This window comes from Primulina huaijiensis, chromosome 13, assembly GCF_012295235.1.
Source record: "Primulina huaijiensis isolate GDHJ02 chromosome 13, ASM1229523v2, whole genome shotgun sequence".
NCBI classification, from domain to species: domain Eukaryota; kingdom Viridiplantae; phylum Streptophyta; class Magnoliopsida; order Lamiales; family Gesneriaceae; genus Primulina; species Primulina huaijiensis.
The window spans coordinates 14,718,815-14,742,882 of record NC_133318.1 but is presented as its reverse complement, the minus strand read 5'-3'; the positions used below and the strand labels follow the sequence as shown (position 1 = coordinate 14,742,882).

Sequence of the window (24,068 nt, the reverse complement as noted above, 5' to 3'; positions counted from 1 at the left end):
CACAACCCAGTAATTTTATGCAAATCAAAATCAATTTCAAACTATCGTATTTACTTTATGATGATGATTTTTGTAATGAAATTTGATTAACTAAATTATTTAGATAGATATTTTGTTAGCCTTTGAAAAAATGTAATTATTTGATTTTGCCTGTCAAAATTCATACGGATAACTCAAAACTTTCAAGTGAACTTAAGTGATTGTATTTTTCTTTAAACTCAAAACTTTCAAGAGAAATTAAGTGATTGTATTTTTCTTTAAACACAAAACTAATATAAAAATCAATGCACCATCAACGAATTCGATTTTAAATGTAACAATTTTAAATCATCAATTCACGGTATTATAGAAACATTAGTGCAGTCTTTTTAATTATTCCATAAAATGAAAAATTTATAGTTTTTTCTGTTCAAAAGCAACAGTATAAATTAAATATTTGTTTATAACAAAATAAAATGTGCAATAGTGGAATTAAACTTAAGCTACTTAACAACAGTAGAAACTTCATCTGACCAAACGAAATAATATCCAACTTGGTCATGTCGATTTCACCATCCCCAAAACTCGATTAATTATCTCTCTGCAATCTCGTCTTCATTCTCCTCTTTAATCTCATTTCAATTTTCAACTGGAAAGAAGATTGAGTGAGTGATATGATCGTCACTCAGCAAGTGGAGACATGAAACATCTTAGTTTTGAAAACCATATGCGTACTTATTGTTAAGATGATAAATGTGTTTAAAGGGTAATGTATAAACACCTTTAAAAAATTTGGCGTTTAAAAAATCATAGGCGACTTCATCTAGGCTAACAACTAAATCCAAGATCTCAATCAGCTGGAGACAACTAATAAAAATATTTTCTAAGTCCAAAAATAGTCTACTAGACTCAATGAATATCACGAATACACAACTAGCATGTCAACAATCAAGATCTAGGCAGCAAGCAACAAATAAATGATAAATAAAAATAGCATAAAGTAAATGTGCCGAGACTTGTTTATGGAAGTTAGAAGATAATCAGATAACTTGATAAATGAGTCAAAATTTGTTAAGATAGCTTGATAAGGAGATCTTCTGGCAAGGATAAGGCATATCGGCTGGATTGGACTTTAGATAATCCAGTTTGCTCTGATAGCAATTGGTAAATGAAGAACAACATCTAGTATCATCTTATGCCAACATTAAATACTTACTTCAACAAGATCTTCCATAAGCTACTAATCATCCAACAGGTTTGTTAGCAACCAGTGAATTGATCCCCTACAAATTACTCCTCTAAGATGTCAGGCCGAAAAAATCAGCAGTAGACAGTAATTGGTAGTGTTCAGAAAATATATCACTACAGTTTGGTTCATAATTATACATTACCGAAAAATCAGTAATCATAATTCACAATAGCACTAAAATAACTATGTTGCCTACGTATAAACTGATATAATTCTCCTTGAAAGGAATATTTTATTCCTAAATCAATTAAGATTTTATTTCGATTTTGCATTCCTAGACTTATTCGATAGATTTGTTTCCCAAGATATAGTGAATCCTATAGTTATGAATTATCTAATTCATTTGGGAACTTATCTATAAGATACAAAGCATTAGCTTTAAATAAGAGTTTTATTCCTATTAAGCTCGAGTTTCCTTGTCTATAGGTGGGAAGTATCTTTGAAGATTTAGGTCAAGTAGTACTATATATATATGGGGGACGTATACTGAAAGACAACGGGTGACAAGGAGAGAAAATATACTGACGGCTACAGGCGCTTTGCAGAAGTTGGTTCAGTATTGAAGGTTTGCATAAGGAGCTTGCGTGTCCTGTCTACCACGTGACCGTGTTGCTGATTGGTGTTGCAGACACTTAAGAACAACACTGACGCCGAGTGTTGATCGAAGAGTGATTTCGTTTGTTTTAAGCAAAACGTTTTTTGATTTTATGCATCTAGCGTTTAGTATTGATTTGGTTTGATGCATTTTAATTCCTTGGAGTGTCAAGGAATTTAGTTTTGTTATTTTCACTAGTTTTGGTTTGTGTAAACGTTTTACATATTTGTCTAGTGAAGTTTTTGCCATGAGGCATCACACAAGTATTCGTACTAAATTTATGTGTGTGTGTTGAATAAAAATTTCCGCTGCCGTGTTGTGTGCTGGTGTTTCCAACACCGATCACAACACCAAATTCTCATATACTCGTTTTTAATTTTTTCCTGTAAATTTATGCGCAACAACCCTTTCAAGTGGTATCAGAGCCAACGCTTGATACAGTAAAAGATTGATTATGTTCTTCTGTCGTTTTACAGGAAGTTTATCAAACTGACTGATGGATCCATCGAATACTAGTGCCGCTTTTAGATCACCAGTATTGGATGGTTCGAATTATGCACTCTGGAAAGTAAAGATGAGGATGTACATAAAGTCTATCGAGGAAAGAGCTTGGCAACGGGTACTTGACGGTTGGTCACCCCCTAAACTTGTTGATGTTGTTGGTGACAGTCGAGTCAAGCCTGAAAATGTGTGGACTAATGATAAAGTTCAGACCTCAAACTTCAACTCTAAGGCACTCAACGCCATCCTTACTTCGGTTGATGTCAACATGTTCAGCCTTATCACCAACTGCATCTCTGCCAAAGAAGCTTGGGATATTCTTCAAAAGCACTGCGAAGGGTCTGAAAGTGTTAGCAGAACCAAACTCAGGATGTTGACCTCCAAATTTGAAAGCTTAAGGATGGAGGAGAACGAGACTATTGTGGAATATGATCGTAGACTGCGTGACATTGCAAATGAGGCCTTTAGTCTCGGTGATCCTATGTTAAACGAAAGACTAGTTAGCAAAGTCCTGAGATCCCCTCCTGAACGCTTTAATATCAAAATTTTTGCCATTGATGAGTCCAAGGACACCTCTGCACTTAATCTGGAAGACCTGATCAGCTCTCTAAGAACATTTGAGATGAACCCAGACTTACAGAAAAGAAATAAAGGGAAGGCTGTTGCTTTACAAACCACGGATGACTCGATCGATAATCTCATCCAAGAAGCATATGAATCCGATCTAGGTGAGGAGTCAATCTCCTTAATTACTAAGAAGTTTGGTGACTGCTTGAAACGAATGAAAGACAAGAAGAAAACCATGTCTACACCAAAACCTTCTCTTGTTCCTTTTGAAAAAAATAAAATGTCTACTCCTTCTCAAGAAAATTTTAAGCCAAAGAATGAAGTGATGTCTCGATTGGAGACTAAAAGAATGGACTCCGTACAATGCAGGGAGTGTTCCGGATATGGACACTATGCAAATGAGTGTGCTAATCGGCTTCGTAAAAATAAAAACATCGCAGTAACCTTGAGTGATGAAGATTCTGATGAAGACCTTGAATCCAGTAAAGGAGAAGAGTTTACCTCTCTATCTACCATTTTGAAGAATACACACCAACTGCAAGTCAATCCACTTGGTGTTGCCACTGGTGTTGCAACACCAGGCCGCAACACCGCATCAAAAGTAGTGTGTCTAAATGCTAAATCTCTGGAGAACTCAAAACTTGATGAAATCCAAGGATCTTATCAGGAAGAACTTACTGTGGAGATTGCCCAGATGATGTACGAAGAACTTTATGATGATTGGCTCAAAAGAAATGAGACAAACTCCATGCTCTCGAAGGAAAACACTAAGTTAAAGAGCAATTTGTCTCGTCTTGTAGTATTGTTGAGTAGGAAGGACCTCGAATTATGCAAAGTCAAGGATGATCTTCAGAAGGCTTCAAAGACACTTGCTAAATACAACTCAAGTTCATCAAAACTTGCCACAATGCTGACGATGGGAAAGGACGGCAAAATTGGCCTTGGATATATTGAAAGCATATATGAACATGGTGAATCATCCAACTCTGGACCAAAGTCTATAGTGTTTGTAAAGGGTAGTGAAGATTGTACTGTCCTCTTTACTGAAAACTCTCCTATGGAGACTCGGTCAGTCTCAAAGGCGGTCTCTGAACAAAAGCCGAAACAAACAAGTTTTTCATCCTCACCTTCAAAAGTTCACTCATCAGTGAAGATGCCACAATTTAAGAAGTCGGTAAAACCTAAGCAAAGAAATCATCATTTCATTTGTCACTACTGCCATAAGCATGGGCACATCAAACCCTTCTGCTACAAACAAAGAAATGACTACCTGAACTGGCATTCAAATCGGGTGTTGCACAAGGTGTTTCCCAACACCGCAGTCAAGAATTCTTCCACAAGGAAAATATGGGTACCAAAAACTGTTATTCGGTGCAATGTCATTTATACTTCCTTGAGAACTAACATTGCAGGTGCATGGTACTTTGACAGTGGGTGCTCACGCCACATGACCGGAACTAAAGCATACCTCACAGATTATGTTGAAGTAAAAAGTGGACGTGCGACCTATGGTGGTGGTGTTAAAGGAAGAATTGTAGGCAAAGGAACCCTGAATGTTGATGGGCTTCCTGAACTCCACAATGTTTTACATGTTGAAGGACTTAACTCAAACTTAATAAGCATAAGTCAACTTTGTGATGATGATTTACATGCTAAATTCAATAAAAATAATAGTGAAGTTTACAATAAAGCCGATATGTGTGTTATGTCAGGTGCTCGATCAGCTGACAATTGCTACCAATTGGGAGAAGGTGATGAGTGTCGTAGTGCCAAAGTAAGTGATCTAGATCTCTGGCATCAAAAATTGGGTCACGTGAGCTTCAAGACCTTGAAGAATCTGTGTAAGTTTGATGCTATGAAAGGTATGCCTAATTTAAGCTCAGGTAATACCTATGTCTGTGAACCGTGTCAGAAAGGTAAACAAACCCGTGTTGCGCATCCGGTGTTGCAACACTTCGGTATCACACGATGCCTTGAACTTTTGTACATGGATCTAATGGGTCCAATGGATGTTGAGAGCTTGCGTGCTAAGAAATACTCATTTGCATGTGTTGATGATTTCTCGCGTTTTACTTGGGTAAGTTTTATTAGAGAAAAATCCGACACTTTTGATGTCTTTAAAAAGTTGCATGCTAGAATAACAAATTTGCATGATGTGAGGGTGATTAAAATAAGAACTGATCATGGTAAAGAGTTTGAAAATTCACATTTTACTTCATTGTGCGAAAAGAAATGAATCACTCATGAATTTTCAGCTCCTAAAACTCCTCAACAAAATGGAAAAGCTGAAAGGAAGAATCGAACACTTCAAGAAATGGCTCGACATGCTAAGCTCAAAGAATTTGTCGAAACATTTTTGGGCTGAAGCCTTGAACACAACATGTCACATTTCCAACCGTGTGTTTTTGAGGAATGGGTCTACCATGACTTCCTATGAAATCATCATGGGGAAGAAACCAAACCTCAAATACTTTCATATTTTTGGTTGTGTTTGTTATGTTTTAAATGATAGAGACCACCTTGCCAAATTTGACTTCAAAAGTGATAAGTGCCTATTTCTCGGATTTCAATGAATAGCCGAGCTTACCGTGTGTTCAACTTGAGAACTAGGGCAACTATTGAATCCATAAATGTTGTGTTTGATGATTTTGCAGATCTAACAGGAAAAACAAAGGAGGATGATACTGAAGGACTAGCAGATGTAAGTGAGCCACAGACCAGAAACGGTGTTGAGGCTGGTGTTGAGACCAGTGAGGCAACACCCAGCACAACACCAACAGAAACTTTGGAGAATGAAGACAGTGATGATGGGGTTAACAGTGAAGGGAAGGATATTCCAAATAAGATTCAGAAGAACCATCCATCTTCTCAGATCATCGGCGAGGTGCATAATGAAGTTCGAACAAGAAAGAAATACAAAGTGGATCATCGCAAAATGATTGGACTGGTCTGTATGAGTTCCACTTTTTCACAGGTAAGTCGCTCTTGTTTTGTGTCTCAAATTGAACCCGAGAATATTAATGATGCTTTAAAAGATGAATGTTATTGGAACAAAATGGATTTTCAAGAATAAAACAGATGAATTTGGTAACATTATTCGGAACAAGGCTCGGTTGGTAGCTCAAGGGTATACGCAGGTTGAGGGGGTGGATTTTGATGAAACCTTTGCTCCTGTAACCCGAATTGAGTCAGTCCGACTTTTGCTTACTGTTGCATGCCATATGCGTATCAAATTGTATCAAATTGATGTAAAAAGTGCTTTCTTAAATGGTATTTTGAATGAGGAAGCATATGTTAGTCAACCTAAAGAATTTGAATATCCTCATCACATGGAGCATGTCTACAAGCTGAAGAAGGCTCTATATGGACTGAAACAGGCCCCACGAGCATGGTACGGTAGGTTGGCTGATTACTTGATCAACTTGGGCTTTAAACGAGGTGAGGTTGATAAAACCTTCTTTATTCAAAAATTGAAGCATGATATTTTGATTTGCCAAGTTTATGTGGATTACATTATCTTCGGTGCTTCATCACAAAAGCTTGTTGATAACTTTGTTGAATGCATGTCATCACAATTTGAAATGAGCATGGTAGGAGAGTTGAATTTCTTCCTTGGGTTGCAAGTTACACAATTGCAAGATGGTATATTTCTGTGTCAATCCAAGTATGCTAAGAATCTGGTTAAAAAATTCTCAAATGATAATTCTAAGCATATGAAAACTCCCATGGAGTCAAGTGAAAAACTTTCTAAAGATGATGTTGCCGACGGTGTTGACAACACCATGTACCGCAGCATCATCGGTAATCTTTTGTACTTAACTGCTACTCGCCCCGACATCATGTTCAGTGTGTTTGTATGCTAGGTACCAAGAAAATCCAAAAATATCGCACCTAAAAGCTGTGAAACGTATACTTAGATACATTGCAGGTACACTAGAATTAGGATTGTGGTACACACAAGACACAAACAAAAACTTGGTAGGTTTTTCTGATGCTGACTGGGCCAGAGACCTATATGATAGGAAGAGCACATCGGGTGGATGTTTTTACCTAGGGAACAACCTTGTGTCTTGGTACAGTAAGAAGCAAAATTGTGTGTCCCTGTTTACAGCTGAGTCTGAGTATGTAGTAGCTGCTAGTCGCTGCTCACAACTTGTTTGGATGAACCAAATGATTGAAGATTATGGTTTTCACAGTGACATCATGATAGTGTATTGTGACAACTCCAGTGCTATAGACATTTCTAAGAATCCTGTGCAACACTCTCGAACAAAACACATAGATATAAGACATCACTTTATTCGAGATTTGGTTGAAAAAGGTATAATTCGACTGGAATTTGTTAGGACTGATAACCAGGTGGCTGATATTTTCACGAAACCTTTGGACTTTGAGAGATTTTCCAACCTTCGGAAGTCTCTCAGCATGTGCGTACAATAATCATACACATGTTGTCATTGGTGTTGCCAACACCGGTGACAACACCATTTTGGCATGTCTCTTTTTAGGATGCTAGACATATTGCATAAATAATAATAATCTTATTTAATTGTGTAAAGTCTGAACAAAGTGAAGGCAATTTCTGAAAGGTATTCTCTGAGTGGTCTTACTTCAAATCAAATGTTGAAGAGTGAAGTATGCTCAATCCAAGTCACCGAGTAATTGAGGATATTCATGGATATCGCGATCTTGTCCAATATAAAAAAAAGTGACTTAGAAAATGTGAGCCTAAGGAGAAAAACAGAAAAGAGGTAAATAAAAAAATATAATTAATATTTTTCCTTTGAAGAAAAATGGAAAAAGCTAACTAGAATAGTCCATTGAAGACCGTTCTTCTAGCGTGGGAGCTACCACTTGTAAGTTAAAATAGTAATGAAAAAAGCTACCTAGGGGATTCCATTGAAGACCGTTCCTCTAGTGTGGGAGCTACCATTTCTGAATCAAAGAAAACTTTATGCAAGTTTGACCAAAACTCAGTGGTGTTGCCAAACTTTGTTGCCAACACCGAGTCCAGACACAGAACAATTTATATATTGCTTGACATTTCGGAAATTCATCATGTTGTACGCATATTTAGGTCATGCATATTTTTATTTGTTTCATGAATTAATCATGCACAATGACATATCAGTTTTTGACCTATATCAGTTGATGAAAATTCTAATCATTCAAATATTTTAATCTAAGTTATTTCTTGCGTCCGTGGGTTGCAATCGACGTGGGTTTTATCTTGATAACTCTTTGGAAGTGTTGTAACACAGGTTTGAATCCAAGTTACCATTTGATTTAGGGGCAATAATATGATTCAGTTGCAGGAAAATTCATGAAAATTTTACCGTTGAAACAAGAACTGATATTTATTCTTGTCAAATTGAACCCTTGCTTACTACTCTTGTGCATTCTCTCTGATTTCTCAAAAATCGTAACTTGTCTCGCTCCTTCTTTCACTGTGTAATTCTTGAATCCTCACGTAATCTCCTTTTGCACTTTATAGATGGCCGACAATCAATTCGATCTCTCAGATATTCGAAGCGAAATGGCGGCAAGCCGCGGTGTTCCGCCCCCTGAGGCAACACCACCAGCAACACCACCTCCTGAGTCTCCCGTCGATAATCCATTACATATGGTGGTTGTTGCTCTAGAACCCATTCCGCTGGAAGAAATTGCTCAAGAGAACCTGGAAATCCTTGGGATCCTGACAATCCTCCTGATTACGAAGCTTATCAGAGGGCCTTTCCCCCAAAACCTCAAAATTTTCAAAGGCAATCAAAGAGACAAGCATGGTACAACCCTGATTTTTCCAAACCAAAGAAACTGCGTATGGCCACCTATTTTTCTCTTGATCCAGATTTTCATCAGGAGATGACTCCAATGATGAAGATTTTGAGCTGGTCGCCCGAAAGCGGCCTACTCTCACGAAAAATTCATCTGCTTCCACCTCTACCCCTGCAGCTCCGCCTGCACAATCTCTTGAACACCCTCAAGAGGAAGGTTTCTCATCCGAGGATGAACAGTCGCTGGCCGATTTTCTCAACAGTCTGCAAGAATCAAAGAAAAAACAAGAATATGTGGATAAAGCAAGTGATGCTCAACCAGAGTCTCTCGAGAGGAGCCCATCAGAAACTGAGTCCATGACTGAAGTCGCTAACTCTGAGAATGGCTCTGATCCAGGAACTGGGTCTGAAGAAAATGTTGAGCCTGGTGTTGAGCCCAGTGTTGAGCCAGGTGCTGACAACACTGATTTGGAGGATTACAATCTTGCCTCCTCCTTCTCTTCTAAGTTCTACTCTGAGACGGCTGTGGCTCAATGGTATCTGTACGCTCACAGAGAGTTATTCGAGGAACGTAGCATTGACTTTGAAGCATACGGGAAATACAACCTGACCACCTTTCTTTAGTCCCGTCGATTGAGTTCAACGGTCAATTCTGTGATGCCCTATGCGCGAAAACCAATTCTGGAATTCTACTGCAATTTGGTCTCCAGTGTTGGAGATGGAAGGTCTGCTAAGTTTGGGAGGGTGTTTGTGCGAGACACCATATATGATTTCTCTCCCTACACCATCAACGAGTTCTACAACGCTCCTGCTCCTGATACTGAGGATGTTCTCCCACACATTGATGACATTACTTCCATTTTAACCGGGGGCCTTATCACTCAATTTCCAAGCCGCCCCAAGCGCCTTGCTGCAGCCAACCTGACATCATTTTACTCTATCCTCCACAAGACTGCCATTCACAACTGGACTCCCTCATCCAACACCACTGTGGTTACCAGTCCACAGGCAGTTACTCTTTTCACCATTGGGATAGGTCTCAACTTTAACTTTGGGCAGCTAGTATTCACCACTGTCCTTCAATTTGCAGAGGGTGGAATGAAATCGACGAAGCTCCCATTTCTCTCCTTGATTTTTGGCATACTGGAATCTCAAGGCTTTGTCGTGGATGATGAGGATCAGTTGGTAGACATAGGAGAACCACTCAAGATTGTATCCGCATACTTTAAATGGAACAGGATAGTAATCTTCCCTGGTCTGCGACAGATGCTGCCCCAAGTACTAGCCTCTCTGCTCCTTGATCTACTATTGGTGATGCTCCTGGTGTGGCCCCTGGTGTTGGAAACCCTGCTACTTCATCTTCCTCAGCTCCTGAAGACTTTATATTACTAACTATGCCCGTGAATCATGCCCAAATTGAATTTGGGCATTCAGCAAATAAAGCAGGCCGAGGAGGTCATTGCATATTATAAGAATCAGATTGCTGATTATCGCCTACTCCTTGAAGTAGGAGTGCATTCTGCCCAAAAAGAGGGAGATGGTGCATAGCCAAAAATGGGACAAGAGGCTGGTCCCTCAACTCGAGCGGATGAGGAAGACACTGATGAATGAATTGATTAGGCCCATGAGTTTACTTTACATATGCCTAGGTCTTACTAATGCTTTGTTGTTTTATATATGTTGTTGAAATAATGAACACATGATTAAGCCTTGTCGCCTTACAAGAATATTTTGGTATGTGTTGTGCTTAAGTGTTGACAACACTATTCACAACACTCCACTGCACTAACTTGTCAATTTCAGGGGGAGATGCAATTTACAACTTAGGGGGAGTTACAAGCTTCGTGTTATATTTATCATTTTTGGAAGTTTTGTCCAGAAATGCAAAAAGAGGGAGATTGAAAGGAATATTTTATTCCTAAATCAATTGAGATTATATTTCGATTTTGCATTCCTAGACTTATTCGATAGATTGTTTCCCAAGATATAGTGAATCCTATGGTTATGAATTATCTAATTAATTTGGGAACTTATCTATAAGATACAATGCATTAGCTTTAAATAAGAGTTTTATTCCTATTAAACTCGAGTTTCCTTGTCTATAGGTGGGAAGTATCTTTGAAGATTTAGGTCAAGTAGTACTATATATATGGGGGACGTCTATTGAAAGACAACGAGTGACAAGGAGAGAAAATATACTGACGGCTACATGAGCTTTGCAAAAGTTGGTTCAGTATTGAAGGTTTGCATAAGGAGTTTGTGTGTCCTGTCTACCACGTGACTGTGTTGCTGATTGGTGTTGTAGACACTCAAGAACAACACTGACGATGAGTGTTGATCGAAGAGTGATTTCGTTTGTTTTAAGCAATACGTTTTTCGATTTTATGCAGCTAGCGTTTAGTATTGATTTGGTTTGATGCATTTTAATTCCTTGGAGTGTCGAGGAATTTAGTTTTGTTATTTTCAATAGTTTTGATTTGTGTAAACGTTTTACATATTTGTCTAGTGAAGTTTTTACCATGAGGCATCGCACAAGTATTCGTACTTGTGCATGATTTAAATTACTGGAGTTTATTTATTAAAATTTACGTGTGTGTTAAATAAAAATTTTCGCTGTCGTGTTGTGTGCTGGTGTTGCCAACACCGATCACAACACTAAATTCTGATATTCTTGTTTTCAATTGTTTTCTGTAAATTTATGCGCAACAACTCTTTCACTCATATATATTACTCTAAGGAGTGAGAGATGAGGTCGGTAATCAGTAATCATATTTTTATATAAAAATAATACTCATTTTACAATATACATGAAAATATAATGTCGATGAGAAAAATAATATTTTATCAAGAAAGTCCATGATTTTAAAATATAAATGTAAATATATTTAATTTTTACATAAATATGCAATTTAAAATAAAAGACGCTTAAAAAATATCTATAGTTTAAATCTCGTTATAGTTTTAATTCGGTCAAAACACACTGTGATCATATTAATTCTTCTCCTTCTTATTTTCTCTCATTGATAATTTGCGTGAAATATATGGTGATACTTATAAATTGATTTTTTTTTTGGCAACTTATAACTTACTATTACATCATTATTATTGAGATTCACCCACAAAAGTCTATAGTTTTGGCACAGTGAACCGGAGTAAAACTTTCCAGCCCCCGCAGGGATATGATTTTCTATAAATATTTCCTTCAAGAAATTGCAAGACACAAAGATAAAGTATCTCAGTGTCGTCAGAAACTTTGGACTTCTTCAAGAAAAGCTGAATTGATATTTTGTAACTCAGTGAGTATTAGAGTGAGTATCCAATAAATCAACTTATATTTATGTGTTTTTATTTAACTATTAGTAAAATATTGTTTATTCAGTAACGCTGCATTTGGTAGGTGGGTTTAAAAAATTTATTTAAACCTATCTAATCTTATGTTTGGTAGATTTTTATTTAACCAAGTCAATCCCTCCTATAAAAGATTATGTTATATTAACTAAGATAAAATAATCACTCATCTCCCTAGAATTATTAATCCAACTCTTAATACATCCTATTTTTCCAATTTTACCTTTCTTCTATATTCAAACTCACCACCACTTCTCGCCACCACCGCCGACCGCCGCCGCCGACCGACCATCGACTCCCGCCGACCGCCGACGACCGACCACCGCCGCGCCGCCACCCCTGTCGCCGCCGACCGCCGACGCCAGCCTATCACCCCACGGCCGCCTGCCGCCGCCGCCGCCTCCGTCCGGCCGCCCCACCGCCGCCCGTCCGCCGTTGCAATAGTGAAAGGACAGTTTAGTTAATTCATCAAAAGATTCTAAATTATCTCATTCTTAATAATCATACCAAACATAATATTATTTTATCATTTTCTACTTCAATCATTTTCTTTATCATTTATCTTTTAATCATTTCATTATTTTATCCTTCAACCAAACGCAGCCTAAATGATTATTTTATTTGAAATCCCTTTATATTTTTACCAATGCACTTGTATTAATATAAAACTCTGAGTTCACTATAATCAGTAGATGATTAAAGGATGTTCGATTTTTCAATGGTTATGCCCAAAAATGTCTAGGTATGTGGACATGAACAAGTTACATATGTTTGATATGAAGAATCATGACTGTCATGTGTTGATACATTATCTTATCCATGTGGCCTTTAGATAAATGTTACAAAAAGATGTGTTGACCTAGTTAAGCTTGTTTTTTATTGACCTGATCATTGTCAGAGATATTTTAAAAAAAATGATATGATGCACTTAAATGAACAAATACAAATAATTTTGTGCAAGTAGGATAATATTTTTCCATCCAATTCGATTCGATGGAAAATCTTTGTATGCATCTCTCATATGAAACTAACGTTGGGGGTCGGTACAATTCAAATGGATGTATCATTTTGAAAGATTTTCGCAAGTTGATCAAGACTATGGTTGGTAATAAGGCGCTCATGGAGAGAACGATATGAAATTCTTGTTTGGTTAATGAGGCGTATATATTTTGTAAGCATTATTTTAGTGATTCGGTTAAAACAAGGGAAAGGAAAACGAAACACTCACAATATCATCATAATGTAAAAAAAACATAACATATGACAACATTCTGGCATAATGGTCGACCTATAGGTGTTGCAAGATCTAAGTGGCTTTCAATCGAAGAATATCATGATGTTGCTACTTACGTTTTACTTAACCTTCTAAGATCAAACCCTTTGTCAGGTAATTAATCTTATATGACGGTCTCATGGGTCGTATTTTGTGAGACGGATATATTATTTGGGTCATCCATGAAAAAATATTACTTTTTATGCTAATAGTATTACTTTTTATTGTGAATATCGGTAGGATTGACCCGTCTCATAGATAAAGATTCGTGAGATCGTCTCACAAGAGGCCTACTCAATTATAGCATGTACTAGATCAGTTGCGGGCACGAACTCCGTGGATCAATAGGTCTGATGTGGAATTGCATTTACAGACACATTTTGTAGAGTGGTTCAAAGGCTATGTAAGACTAATAATCATTTTCTCGTAAACCTATTATTTGTATTTTCCTTTGATTTATCGAAAACATATTTATATTTTCAAGTAGGCTAACAAACAAAATATTGAAAACGTTTATCCTATTATTAAACAAGTCGGGTTCGGCCCATTGCAAAAAGCTAATACTAATCGAGACATTTGAATCAATTTATAAAATTGATACACATTATTACTGAAGGGAAATATTATTTTCTTATTCAATTTTTTAATTTAATTTATTTCCCTAATATTATCTTTTCCTTGTTGATTTGATTGAGTATAATATCTAAGGAGATTTTGTCTTTCTTAATAATGAGATAATCATGCAAATATATTATAGATATGATATTTATGATGATGATTTAATGAGATATGATATTAATTTTTAAATAGAGATTATTTCTAATTAAACTCTTACTTTCCTTATTTAATAGGTTTCTTTGTTTACATAAACTATATGAGAGAGAAGATCTATAAATATAGATACAAGGACATTGGTGCATGCTCTCTCGCTTCTCGATCAAATATACTCACACTTGTGCACGTAATAGATTTCAGAGAAATATTTCTTCAAGGGACGTGTTGTTGTGAAGAGTGCAGATACCGCGTGTTGCCTTGATTTTTGAAGACATCTCGGACAACATCCGTGACGAAGTTGACTGAAGATCGTTTTGTTGCTCCAAAGTTTTTGGCTCACGTTTTTGCTTTCTTGAATAAGTTTTTATTCTGGTTATTTGTTTTTATAAAGCATTTATTTTCTCAACTTGTTGAGGAAATTGATTTTTGTCTAGAACACTAGTGATTGGTTTTTGTGTAAACGATTTGGTTTTCTATTGTTTAATTTTTGCCCTGAGGCACCGCACAAGTATACTTGTGCATATTTAATCTTGTCCATCTATCTATTTAAAATCGATTTGTGTTACAAACTTTAATATTCCGCTGCATGTTGTCTTAAATGTTGTAATATTTGACACAACACTTAATTCTGATAAAACACAAATTTACAATTTCACTATACTACTGATTGATTTACTTTCATCTGTCGAGCACAATATTCCTTACAAGTGGTATCAGAGCCTACTCTTGATATACTAAGTGCTGATTCTGGTTTTTGTTTTGTTTGACTGATATATTTAAATGGATACATCACTTGCCAACGCAGCACTTCGACCACCAGTCCTAGATGGAACCAACTACAGCCTATGGAAAGTCAAAATCAGGTTCTATATAAAATCCATAGATGAGAGAGCATGGCAACGAGTTATAAGCGGTTGGACTCCACCAAGGAGAATGGACGAAGATGGTGATAGTCTGATAAAACCGGAAAGTGACTGGTCTACTGATGAAGTGCATATTTCTATTTACAACTCAAAGGCATTGAATGCGATTTTTTCCTCAGTTGATATGAATATGTTCGGTTTGATTACTAATTGTATTTCAGCTAAGGATGCATGGGATATCCTCCAAAGACACTGTGAAGGTTTTGAGAGTGTGCGACGAACTAGACTAAGGATGCTTACTTCCAAATTCGAGACGATGAGGATGGAAGAATCTGAGAACATATTAGATTATGATCATCGCCTTCGGGAAGTTGCTAATGAGGCGTTCAGTCTCGGAGATCCCATCTCCAATGAACGATTAGTTAGCAAGGTTCTCCGTCCTTTGCCCGAAAGATTCAACGTAAAAATTTGTGCAATCGATGAGGCTAAGGGCACTTCTCAAATGGCTTTGGAAGATCTAACCATTTCACTTCGTACGTTCGAAATGAACATGGACATGCAGAAGAAAGAAAAAGGGAAGACAATTGCATTTCAAGTCTCGAATGACTCCTACAATGAACTCCTTCAAATATCCCAAAAATACAATGATTCAGACCTTTGTGAGGACTCAATCGCTTATATCACAAAAAAATTCGGGGATTATTTGAAAAGAATCAGAGATAAGAAAGCTAGACAACCATCGAAATTTCCAAGTCTTCCAGCACCTGAAAGGCCACAAAAGCTTCCTACCAAGCAACAATTTCAACCAAGGAATGAAGGCAATGGACAATATAATTCAAAGAAGTATGATTCGGTGTAGTGTAGAGAATGCAATGGCTTTGGTCACTATGCCAATAATTGTGCTAACAGATTACGAAAGAACAAAGGCTATAATGCGTCTCTAAGCGATGAAGAATCTGATGAGGAGGAGAAATCCAATGATGAAGATAATCACACCTCCTTGACTGCATTATTGATAAAAAAAATCGCTGGCTAAAGGTGAATCCTTTAGGTGTTGCCACTTCTTGCCGCAACATCTGCGAAAAATCAGCTTGTTTAAAATATACAGCTTCTGGAAATTCGAGTGTAGATGATAAATTGAAAGTTGATGATGAAGAGATCACTCTTGAGAGTGTTCAAAAGCTTTATGAAGAGTTGTTTGCGGATTGGACCAAAAGAAACCAACTTAACTCAACTCTTATGAAGAAGAACACTGATCTAAAAGCTGTGGTTGCCAAACTTGAAGTAATTTTGAGCAAAAAAGACTTAGAACTGGGTAAGACCAAAGAAGAGCTTCAAATAGCAACTGAAACTTTGACAAAATTCAATACGAGCACTTCCAAGCTTGAATTCATACTTTTGATGGGAAGAGATGACAAGAAAGAGTTAGGGTTCAAAGATAGTGTGTTTGAGATTGGTGAATCATCCAAGTTGACTGTTTTAGTGAAGGGAAAGGGTGATACATCTCCACAACCACAATCCAAGCCACCAATCAAAAGCTCTCCACCGAACAGACAACCAGCTGCACCTATTCCTAAGAAAAGAAAACGCAGGTATGTATGTCATTACTGTTTTAAGCCTGGACATATCAGGCCCTACTGTTTTAAACTCAGGGATGTCCGCATGAATCGAAAGATGAGCCGGATGTTGCCCCGAATGTTATCCAACACTTCCCGTAACATCTCCCATCATCGACCTACAGTAAGAAAAATTTGTGTACCAAAGGTAAAAACTCACTGTAAAGTTGTCTATACTTCGTTAAAAACTAACACTGCATGTCATTGGTACTTTGATAGTGGAAGCTCACGCCATATGACAGGATCACGAGAATATCTCACAGATTATGTTGAACAAAAATTTGGTAGAGTTACCTATGGAGGGGGAGCTAAAGAAAGAATTGTTGGAAAATAGACATTAAATGTTGAAAAACTACCAAAGCTCCACAATGTGCTTCATGTTGAAGGATTAAATTCAAATTTGATAATCATAAGCCAATTGTGTGATGATAATTTGCTTGTCAAGTTTGACAAATGTAACGTACCGTACTTTTTCTACTTAAAATTTGCGGAAGAATTAAAAATTTTCTTAAATAAAAAGTGAACATAAAAAAATTCGATAAAAGAAGTAAAACTGTACGTCTCTCAAGTTGTTGCAACAAAAGATTTGAAATTCACAGTTTGACATAAGAAATAAATGTTTTCATAAAACTTAAACATGGCGGTCTTCGTGTTTAGCCTCCCGCTCAGTCCAAGCCTGCTCCTTGGTCCCTACCTCCAGCTTCTTCATAAACATCCTCACCTGCATTGATCAAGTCTAGTGAGTCTAAATACTCAACATATATAAACTGGAAGTAACGAATAATACGTAATAAAACCACATGCAACTTCAAAATAGAGCTTACATACTTAAAACTTGAACTTGCATATCAAAAGCTTGAACATATGTACATACATACATAGACGTGCCATCAACATAAAACTTTTCTTAAACATGCTTGCATACTTGAACATACTAGAACATACATAACTTCATCATTTTGCGTAGAGGCATGTTTCAAAGCAAGTGACCCATAACATAACCGCCTGATCAGACTAACCACAGTACTGGGATGACAGGGACGTATCCACTGCCACATACATGAGANGGGCCGCTGCTGCACATACTAACATGAAATTGCATACTTAACTTGCATAGCTTAGACGTAATTATCATGCTTACTCTCAAACTCAATCATTTCTTAGGACATTCTAAAATTTCCCATGACTCGACCTTGATAATCCTTGCACTAAACCATGACATCAAACCCCAAAGCAAACATTAAACTTTTCCCAGAAACGTGAGTGCACGGACCCCGTGCCCGGGTCCGTGTATGGGTCCGTGTAGGTTCGCTAAAAGACCTACCGAAAAGAAGGAAGGACACGGACCCCGTGCTAGGGTCTGTGTAGGGGTCCGGGTAGCTTCGTAAATTTTGACACCGAAAAGAAACAAAGGCACGGACCCCGTGCCCTGGTCTGTGTGGGGGTCCGTGTCAGCTTGCAAAAATGGCTACTCGAAGGAAACAAAGTCACGGACCCCGTGTCAGGGTCCGTGTGAGGGTCCGGCTGGGCACTGAAGGTCGAAACCTGCGTGAAAAACATGAAATGATAATTCATTCTCCTCAACCAACCAATATGGCTATGAATCGACACCTCGAGACCCATCTTAGGACGCTACGACATTGTACCAAACCCAAGTAAATCATTAAAATTGCTCCCAAGAGCGACAAGCAACAGCCAACGACACAACCCGAAATTCGACACCATTTTTCTTCCTACGACTCTTGATTCAACTTGGAGCCTAACGACACAAAATCAGACACCACATAATAATCCCAATATCATTCTTGACTTACCTAAACATAGCAGCGATTACCCGTCGATCCCCAACGAAGCCTGCAACAAATAACTTCAAGAACACAATTTACGTAAAAATCGCAGCTTGAGCAGTCCCACAAAAAACACCATAACTCACTAAATTGTCATCCAAAAATTTTTAATCTTATATCAAATCGAAGGTATCAAAAAGTTCTACTTTTTTGTATAGAAAGTTTTCTCAGATTCTTGACTGAAAAATCACAGTAAATCCAAATACAGTAAAATTTGAGTTTTTAGATCAAGGGATTCCTTCAAAACACATCAAATAATTTTTTTGCTCAAATTACTACATCTTATACACATGATTTCATACATAACACATCAAAATAAATACTATGACAAGATCGACGCAGGAAAAACAGATTATACATGCCTTTAATGTGAAAAACTCACGATACGGCGATACCGAATCGGGAAGGAAGCGAGGCTTGATCCGTGACGACCGTGGAACGATTTTCTTGCAATGAAATCGACGAAAATTTGCTGAAAGATATCAGAGGAAGGGGCGGCTGCTCTAAGGTTCCAAGAACCCTAATTTTCTCTTCTCAAAATAATAAGAGTTTGAATGAAACATGTGTGTGTGTTGGGTCGTGTATAGGGGTGTGTAAAAGTGTGTGTGCGCGTGAGTTTTGAGTTTAATTAGGGAATTAAATGGCTTAATTACACAATTAAAAATATTAACTAAAAAAATGCTAATAAAAAAGCTGATTAAAATGTTAATCCTCACTACAAACCAAGTCCCTAATTTAAAAATAAAAGCACACTTGCTAAACTTTAAAAGTTTTAAAATTTTAAACTCACTCAAATAAATAACTTAGGCTTTTAGAATGCTAAAACTAAATAAATTATTTAAAATGCCACATCCTTAACTAAAATAAAATACCGCCTTTTAAATTACCAAAATCGTCATCGGTCTTTTCCTCGATCCCACTTCGAATACTCGCCTGAAATATGAAACTCGAAAAACATTTTACCGTGCATCACATAAACATGAATAATTTAAAATAATGCATTTAAATAAATCATGCACCACTAAGACTCATTTTAAAATTAAATAAATGCCTTAATAATTAAATAAATGCATGGAATTTACGTGTACTGATTTTTGGGCACTGCAGTTCCTCCCCCACTTATATGAATTTCGTCCTCGAAATTAAATCTTACCGAACAACTTCGGATAGCGAAGCCTCATGTCTGCTTCGGTCTCCCAAGTGGCCTCTTCCACTGATTGATTAAGCCACCGGACTTTGACCAGCTTAGTCGTCTTGTTCCGAAGTCTACGCTCCTGTCTGTCTAGGATTTGGATAGGTCTCTCTTCGTAAGACAGGTCTGGAGCCAACTGCAACGGCTCATAACTCAGAACATGCGAAAGATTAGTTAGGTACTTCCTCAGCATTGAGACGTGGAACACATTGTGTACCCCCGCCAGATTCAACGGAAGGGCAACACGATACGCTAGTGTCCCAACTCTATCAAGAATTTCGAAAGGTCCAATAAATCTCGGACTCAGCTTGCCTCTCTTCCCAAATCTCATAACAACCTTCATAGGTGCTATCTTTATAAAAACGTGGTCACCTACGGCAAACTCGAGATCTCTCCTCTTTTTATCAGCATAACTCTTCTGACGACTCTGGGGGTCTTCATTCTGTCTCGAATCTTGACCATCACATCTGCAGTCTGCTGAACTATCTCTGGCCCAAGCTCTGCTCTCTCCCCGACTTCATCCCAATGAATCGGCGATCTGCACTTCCTTCCATACAATGCCTCATAGAGAGCCATACCTATAGATGCTTGGTAACTGCTGTTGTATGTAAACTCCACTAGAGGTAGCTTAGATTCCCAAGTTCCTTGGAAATAGATCATACAGGCTCACAATAAGTCCTCCAAAATCTGAATCACTCGCTCAGACTGGCCATCTGTCTGCGGGTGAAAAGCTGTACTGAATAGCAACTTTGTCCCCATGGCTGCATGCAAACTCTTCCAAAAGGATGAAGTAAACCTCGGGTCCCTGTCGGACACAATAGTAACTGGAATTCCATGCAATCGAATGATCTCCCAGATATAAAGCTCCGCATACTGCATCATGGAGAAAGTGGTCTTCACTGGCAAGAAATGTGCCGACTTAGTGAGTCGATCCACTATCACCCAAATAGAATTCGATCCTCTGACTGACCTTGGCAAACCAACCACAAAGTCATTGTAACATTCTCCCATTTTCACTCTGGGATGGAGAGTGGCTTAAGCATTCCTGCTGGTCTCTGGTGCTCTACCTTCACCTACTGACAAGTGAGGCATTCAGACACAAATATGCGGATGTCTCTCTTCATCCCTGGCCACCAATACAAGATCTGCAGGTCATTGTACATCTTGGTACCTCCTGGGTGGATTGAATACGGAGATGCATGTGCCTCTGTCAGAATATCCTGTCTGATCGAATTAACACTAGGCACCCACATTCTACCTCTGTATTTCACAATGCCATCTGAAACTGTGTAAAGTACACTGCCCTTAGCTTCATCCTTCAGCCTCCACTTCTGTAATTTCTCATCTGAAGACTGTCCTTGCCAGATACGGTCTAGCAAATCAGACATGACTGTCAGATTAGATAGCCTCGGAGCTTTGCCCTTGCGATAAATCTCTAGACCAAATTTCTGAATCTCGGACTGAAGAGGTCTCTGCCTGACAACTGTGCTATGACTGCGACTTTTTTGCTCAGGGCGTCTGCCACAACGTTAGCCTTTCCCGGATGGTAGCTAATTTCGCATTCGTAGTCTTTCACTAACTCCAACCATCACCTCTGCCTCATATTTAGTTTTTTCTGTGTGAAGAAGTACTTGAGACTCTTAAGATCAGTGAAAATCTGACATTTCTCGCCGTACAAGTAGTGTCTCCAAATCTTCAACGCAAAGACTACAGCAGCTAACTCAAGATCGTGAGTCGGGTAGTTCTTCTCATGTACCTTCAACTGCCTGGAAGCATAGACTATAACCCGACCCTGCTGCATCAACACTGCGCCTAGACCGAGCTTAGATGCATCGGTGTACAACACAAAGTCGCCTTGTCCTGCTGGCATGGCTAACACCGGCGCTGAAATAAGAGCTTGTTTCAATGTATCAAAGCTCTTCTGACATTCATCACTCCACACGAATTTTGCATTCTTCTTAATCAGTGAAGTGAGTGGCACTGCTATCGAAGAAAATCCCTGAATAAATTTCCTGTAGTAGCCTGCTAGGCCTAGGAAACTGCGGATCTCTGAAGCATTCTTCGGCTCGACCCATTCCTTAACGGCTGCTACCTTAGCTGGATCTACCTCAATACCACTGCAAGACACTATATGCCCCAAAAACTCTACCTTCTCCAACCAAAACTCACACTTACTGAACTTCGCAAATAACTTGCGACTCTGCAAGGTCTGTAAAACCGTCTTCAAATGTTGAATGTGCTCCTCATGGCTCTTCGAGTAAATAAGGATATCGTCAATAAACACTATGATGAATTTATCAAGGTAAGGTTGGAATACTCGGTTTATGAGGTCCATGAAAATTGCTGGAGCATTCGTCAGTCCAAATGGCATCACTAAGAATTCGTAATGCCCATATCTGGTTCTGAAGGCTGTTTTGTGAACATCTGCATCTTTCACCTTCAGCTGATGATACCCCGATCGAAGATCTATTTTAAAGAACACTGAAGCTCCCTGCAACTGATCGAACAAGTCCTCGATCCTTAGAAGTAGGTATTTGTTCTTGATCGTTACATTGTTCAGCTCTCGGTAATCGATACACAGCCTCATGCTCCCATCCTTCTTCTTTACGAACAACACTAGTGCGCCCCATGGAGAGAAACTAGGGCGAATAAATTCTTTGTCCAGAAGCTCCTGAATCTGCTGTTTGAGCTCTAACATCTCAGCTGGAGCTAGTCGGTACGGTGCCTTAGAGATTGGTACTATGCCTGGCATAAGATCGATAGCAAACTCCACCTCTCTCTCTGGTGGAAGACCTATGACGTCATCGGGAAAGACGTCTGGGAAGTCTCTTACTACTGGCACGTCTGATAACGACTGAGTGTTAATGTCAGATGTGGATACGATGTTGGCCAAGAAAGCCTGACATCCCTTAGAAATAAGCCTCCTAGCCTGCATGCAGGAGATCATACGAGGGAAACTTCTCCATCTGGCTGGTTCAAACAGAAACTGCTCCATGCCCAATGGTCTAACCAAAACTGATCTCTTCTGAAAGTCGATCAAGACTCTGTTCTTTGTCAACCAGTCCATACCCAAGATAATATCGAATTCCGGCATTGGCAAGCCGATCAAGTTGGCATACACTAGGTGGCCTTGCAGTTCCAGATCAATGTCTCTGACCACACTAGTAGCTGAAAATTCTTCCCCTGATGGGACTGTCACTGAGTAATTCACGTCGAGACCAATCATCTTGATATCCAAGTGACTGGCGAACGTCTCCGATATGAAAGAATGGGTGGCTCCTGAGTCTATCAGAGCCTTAGTGGCTATTCTCTTAATAAAAATATTTCCTGAGGGACGTTAGCACAACACAAACTTATATCCCCAAAAATTCTAACATTAACCTAAAGCGTAGTAGAAAATTACTATCCCAAATCACTCAAAAATATTACTAGCACCTTAACAATCTCAAATAAAATTCAAAACATGCAAGGCAAAAATAATACTGAGTTTAGGTAGAAAAGTTTACCGGTTAGCAAAGTCGTGTCTGGGTTTGCTTCTTGTGCATGCATGGCGAACACTCTTCCTTGAGTTGGCTGCTTCCACTGTGGGCACTCCTTCAGCATGTGGTCACTGGCTCCACATTTGAAAAACTTGCCCGATCCATATAAACATTGCCCCGGGTGCTGGTGGTTGCACTTAGGACACACTGGGAAAACAACAGGCTTCTGAGGCGCCCCCTGCTGCTGAATCGGACCCTTGCGTTTAGGCAGTCCCTGATAAGGTTTCCTCCCTGGAGGCCACTGGTAAGGCCTCTTATGCTGGGGTCGCTGATGCTGCTGCTGCTGCTGCGGTGGTGCCTGATAGGGCCTCTTGCCCTGCCTATCAGCCTCAATGTCTCGCTGATCTTGCTCTGCCGCCAAAGCTCTCGATACGGCAACTGAGTAAGTAGCAGGACCAGCAACTCGAACGTCACGGCGCAAGACCGGCTGCAATCCATCCATAAAATGCCTCAACTTTTCCCGGGCATCATTAGCTATCAGGGGCACAAAGTAACACCCCCTCTCAAACTTCTGGACGAAGTCTGCCACGCTGCTGTCTCCCTGTCGCAGCGACATGAACTCCCTAGTCAATCGGGAGCGTACTTCCTCAGTGAAGTACTTGGAGTAGAAAACCTCCTTAAAACCATCCCAAGTCAGTGCTCGCAAATTCACTGACACTGATGCACTCTCCCACCACCGTCTGGCATCCACTGCTAGAAGGAATATGGCACACCTGATTCGGTCTGCATCTGCCAGCTCCATGAAATCAAAGATTACTTCGATGGATTTAATCCATCCCTCAGCTATCATCGGGTCAGTAGTCCCCGAGAACTCCTTAGGATCCATCCTCCTAAACCTGTCGTACACAGCCTCTGGTCGGGGCCTCGCCTCTACATTAACCGCAGTCTGGTTACCCGCAAACTGCGCGAAAAACTGCGTCATACCTGGAAGCATCTGCGCCTGCATATCTG

At 39.0% G+C, this 24,068-nt stretch overlaps 1 protein-coding gene across 1 annotated transcript; it reads left to right on the top strand.

The window, feature by feature from the left end:
• The first annotated feature begins 2,319 nt into the window (after positions 1-2,319).
• On the top strand, positions 2,320-6,754 carry LOC140991249 (uncharacterized). Its single transcript, XM_073461185.1, has 3 exons — positions 2,320-4,753; positions 5,546-5,865; positions 5,960-6,754. The coding sequence occupies exons 1-3, from the start codon at positions 2,320-2,322 to the stop codon at positions 6,752-6,754; spliced, it is 3,549 nt and encodes a 1,182-aa protein (XP_073317286.1).
• The last annotated feature ends 17,314 nt before the right edge of the window (positions 6,755-24,068 follow it).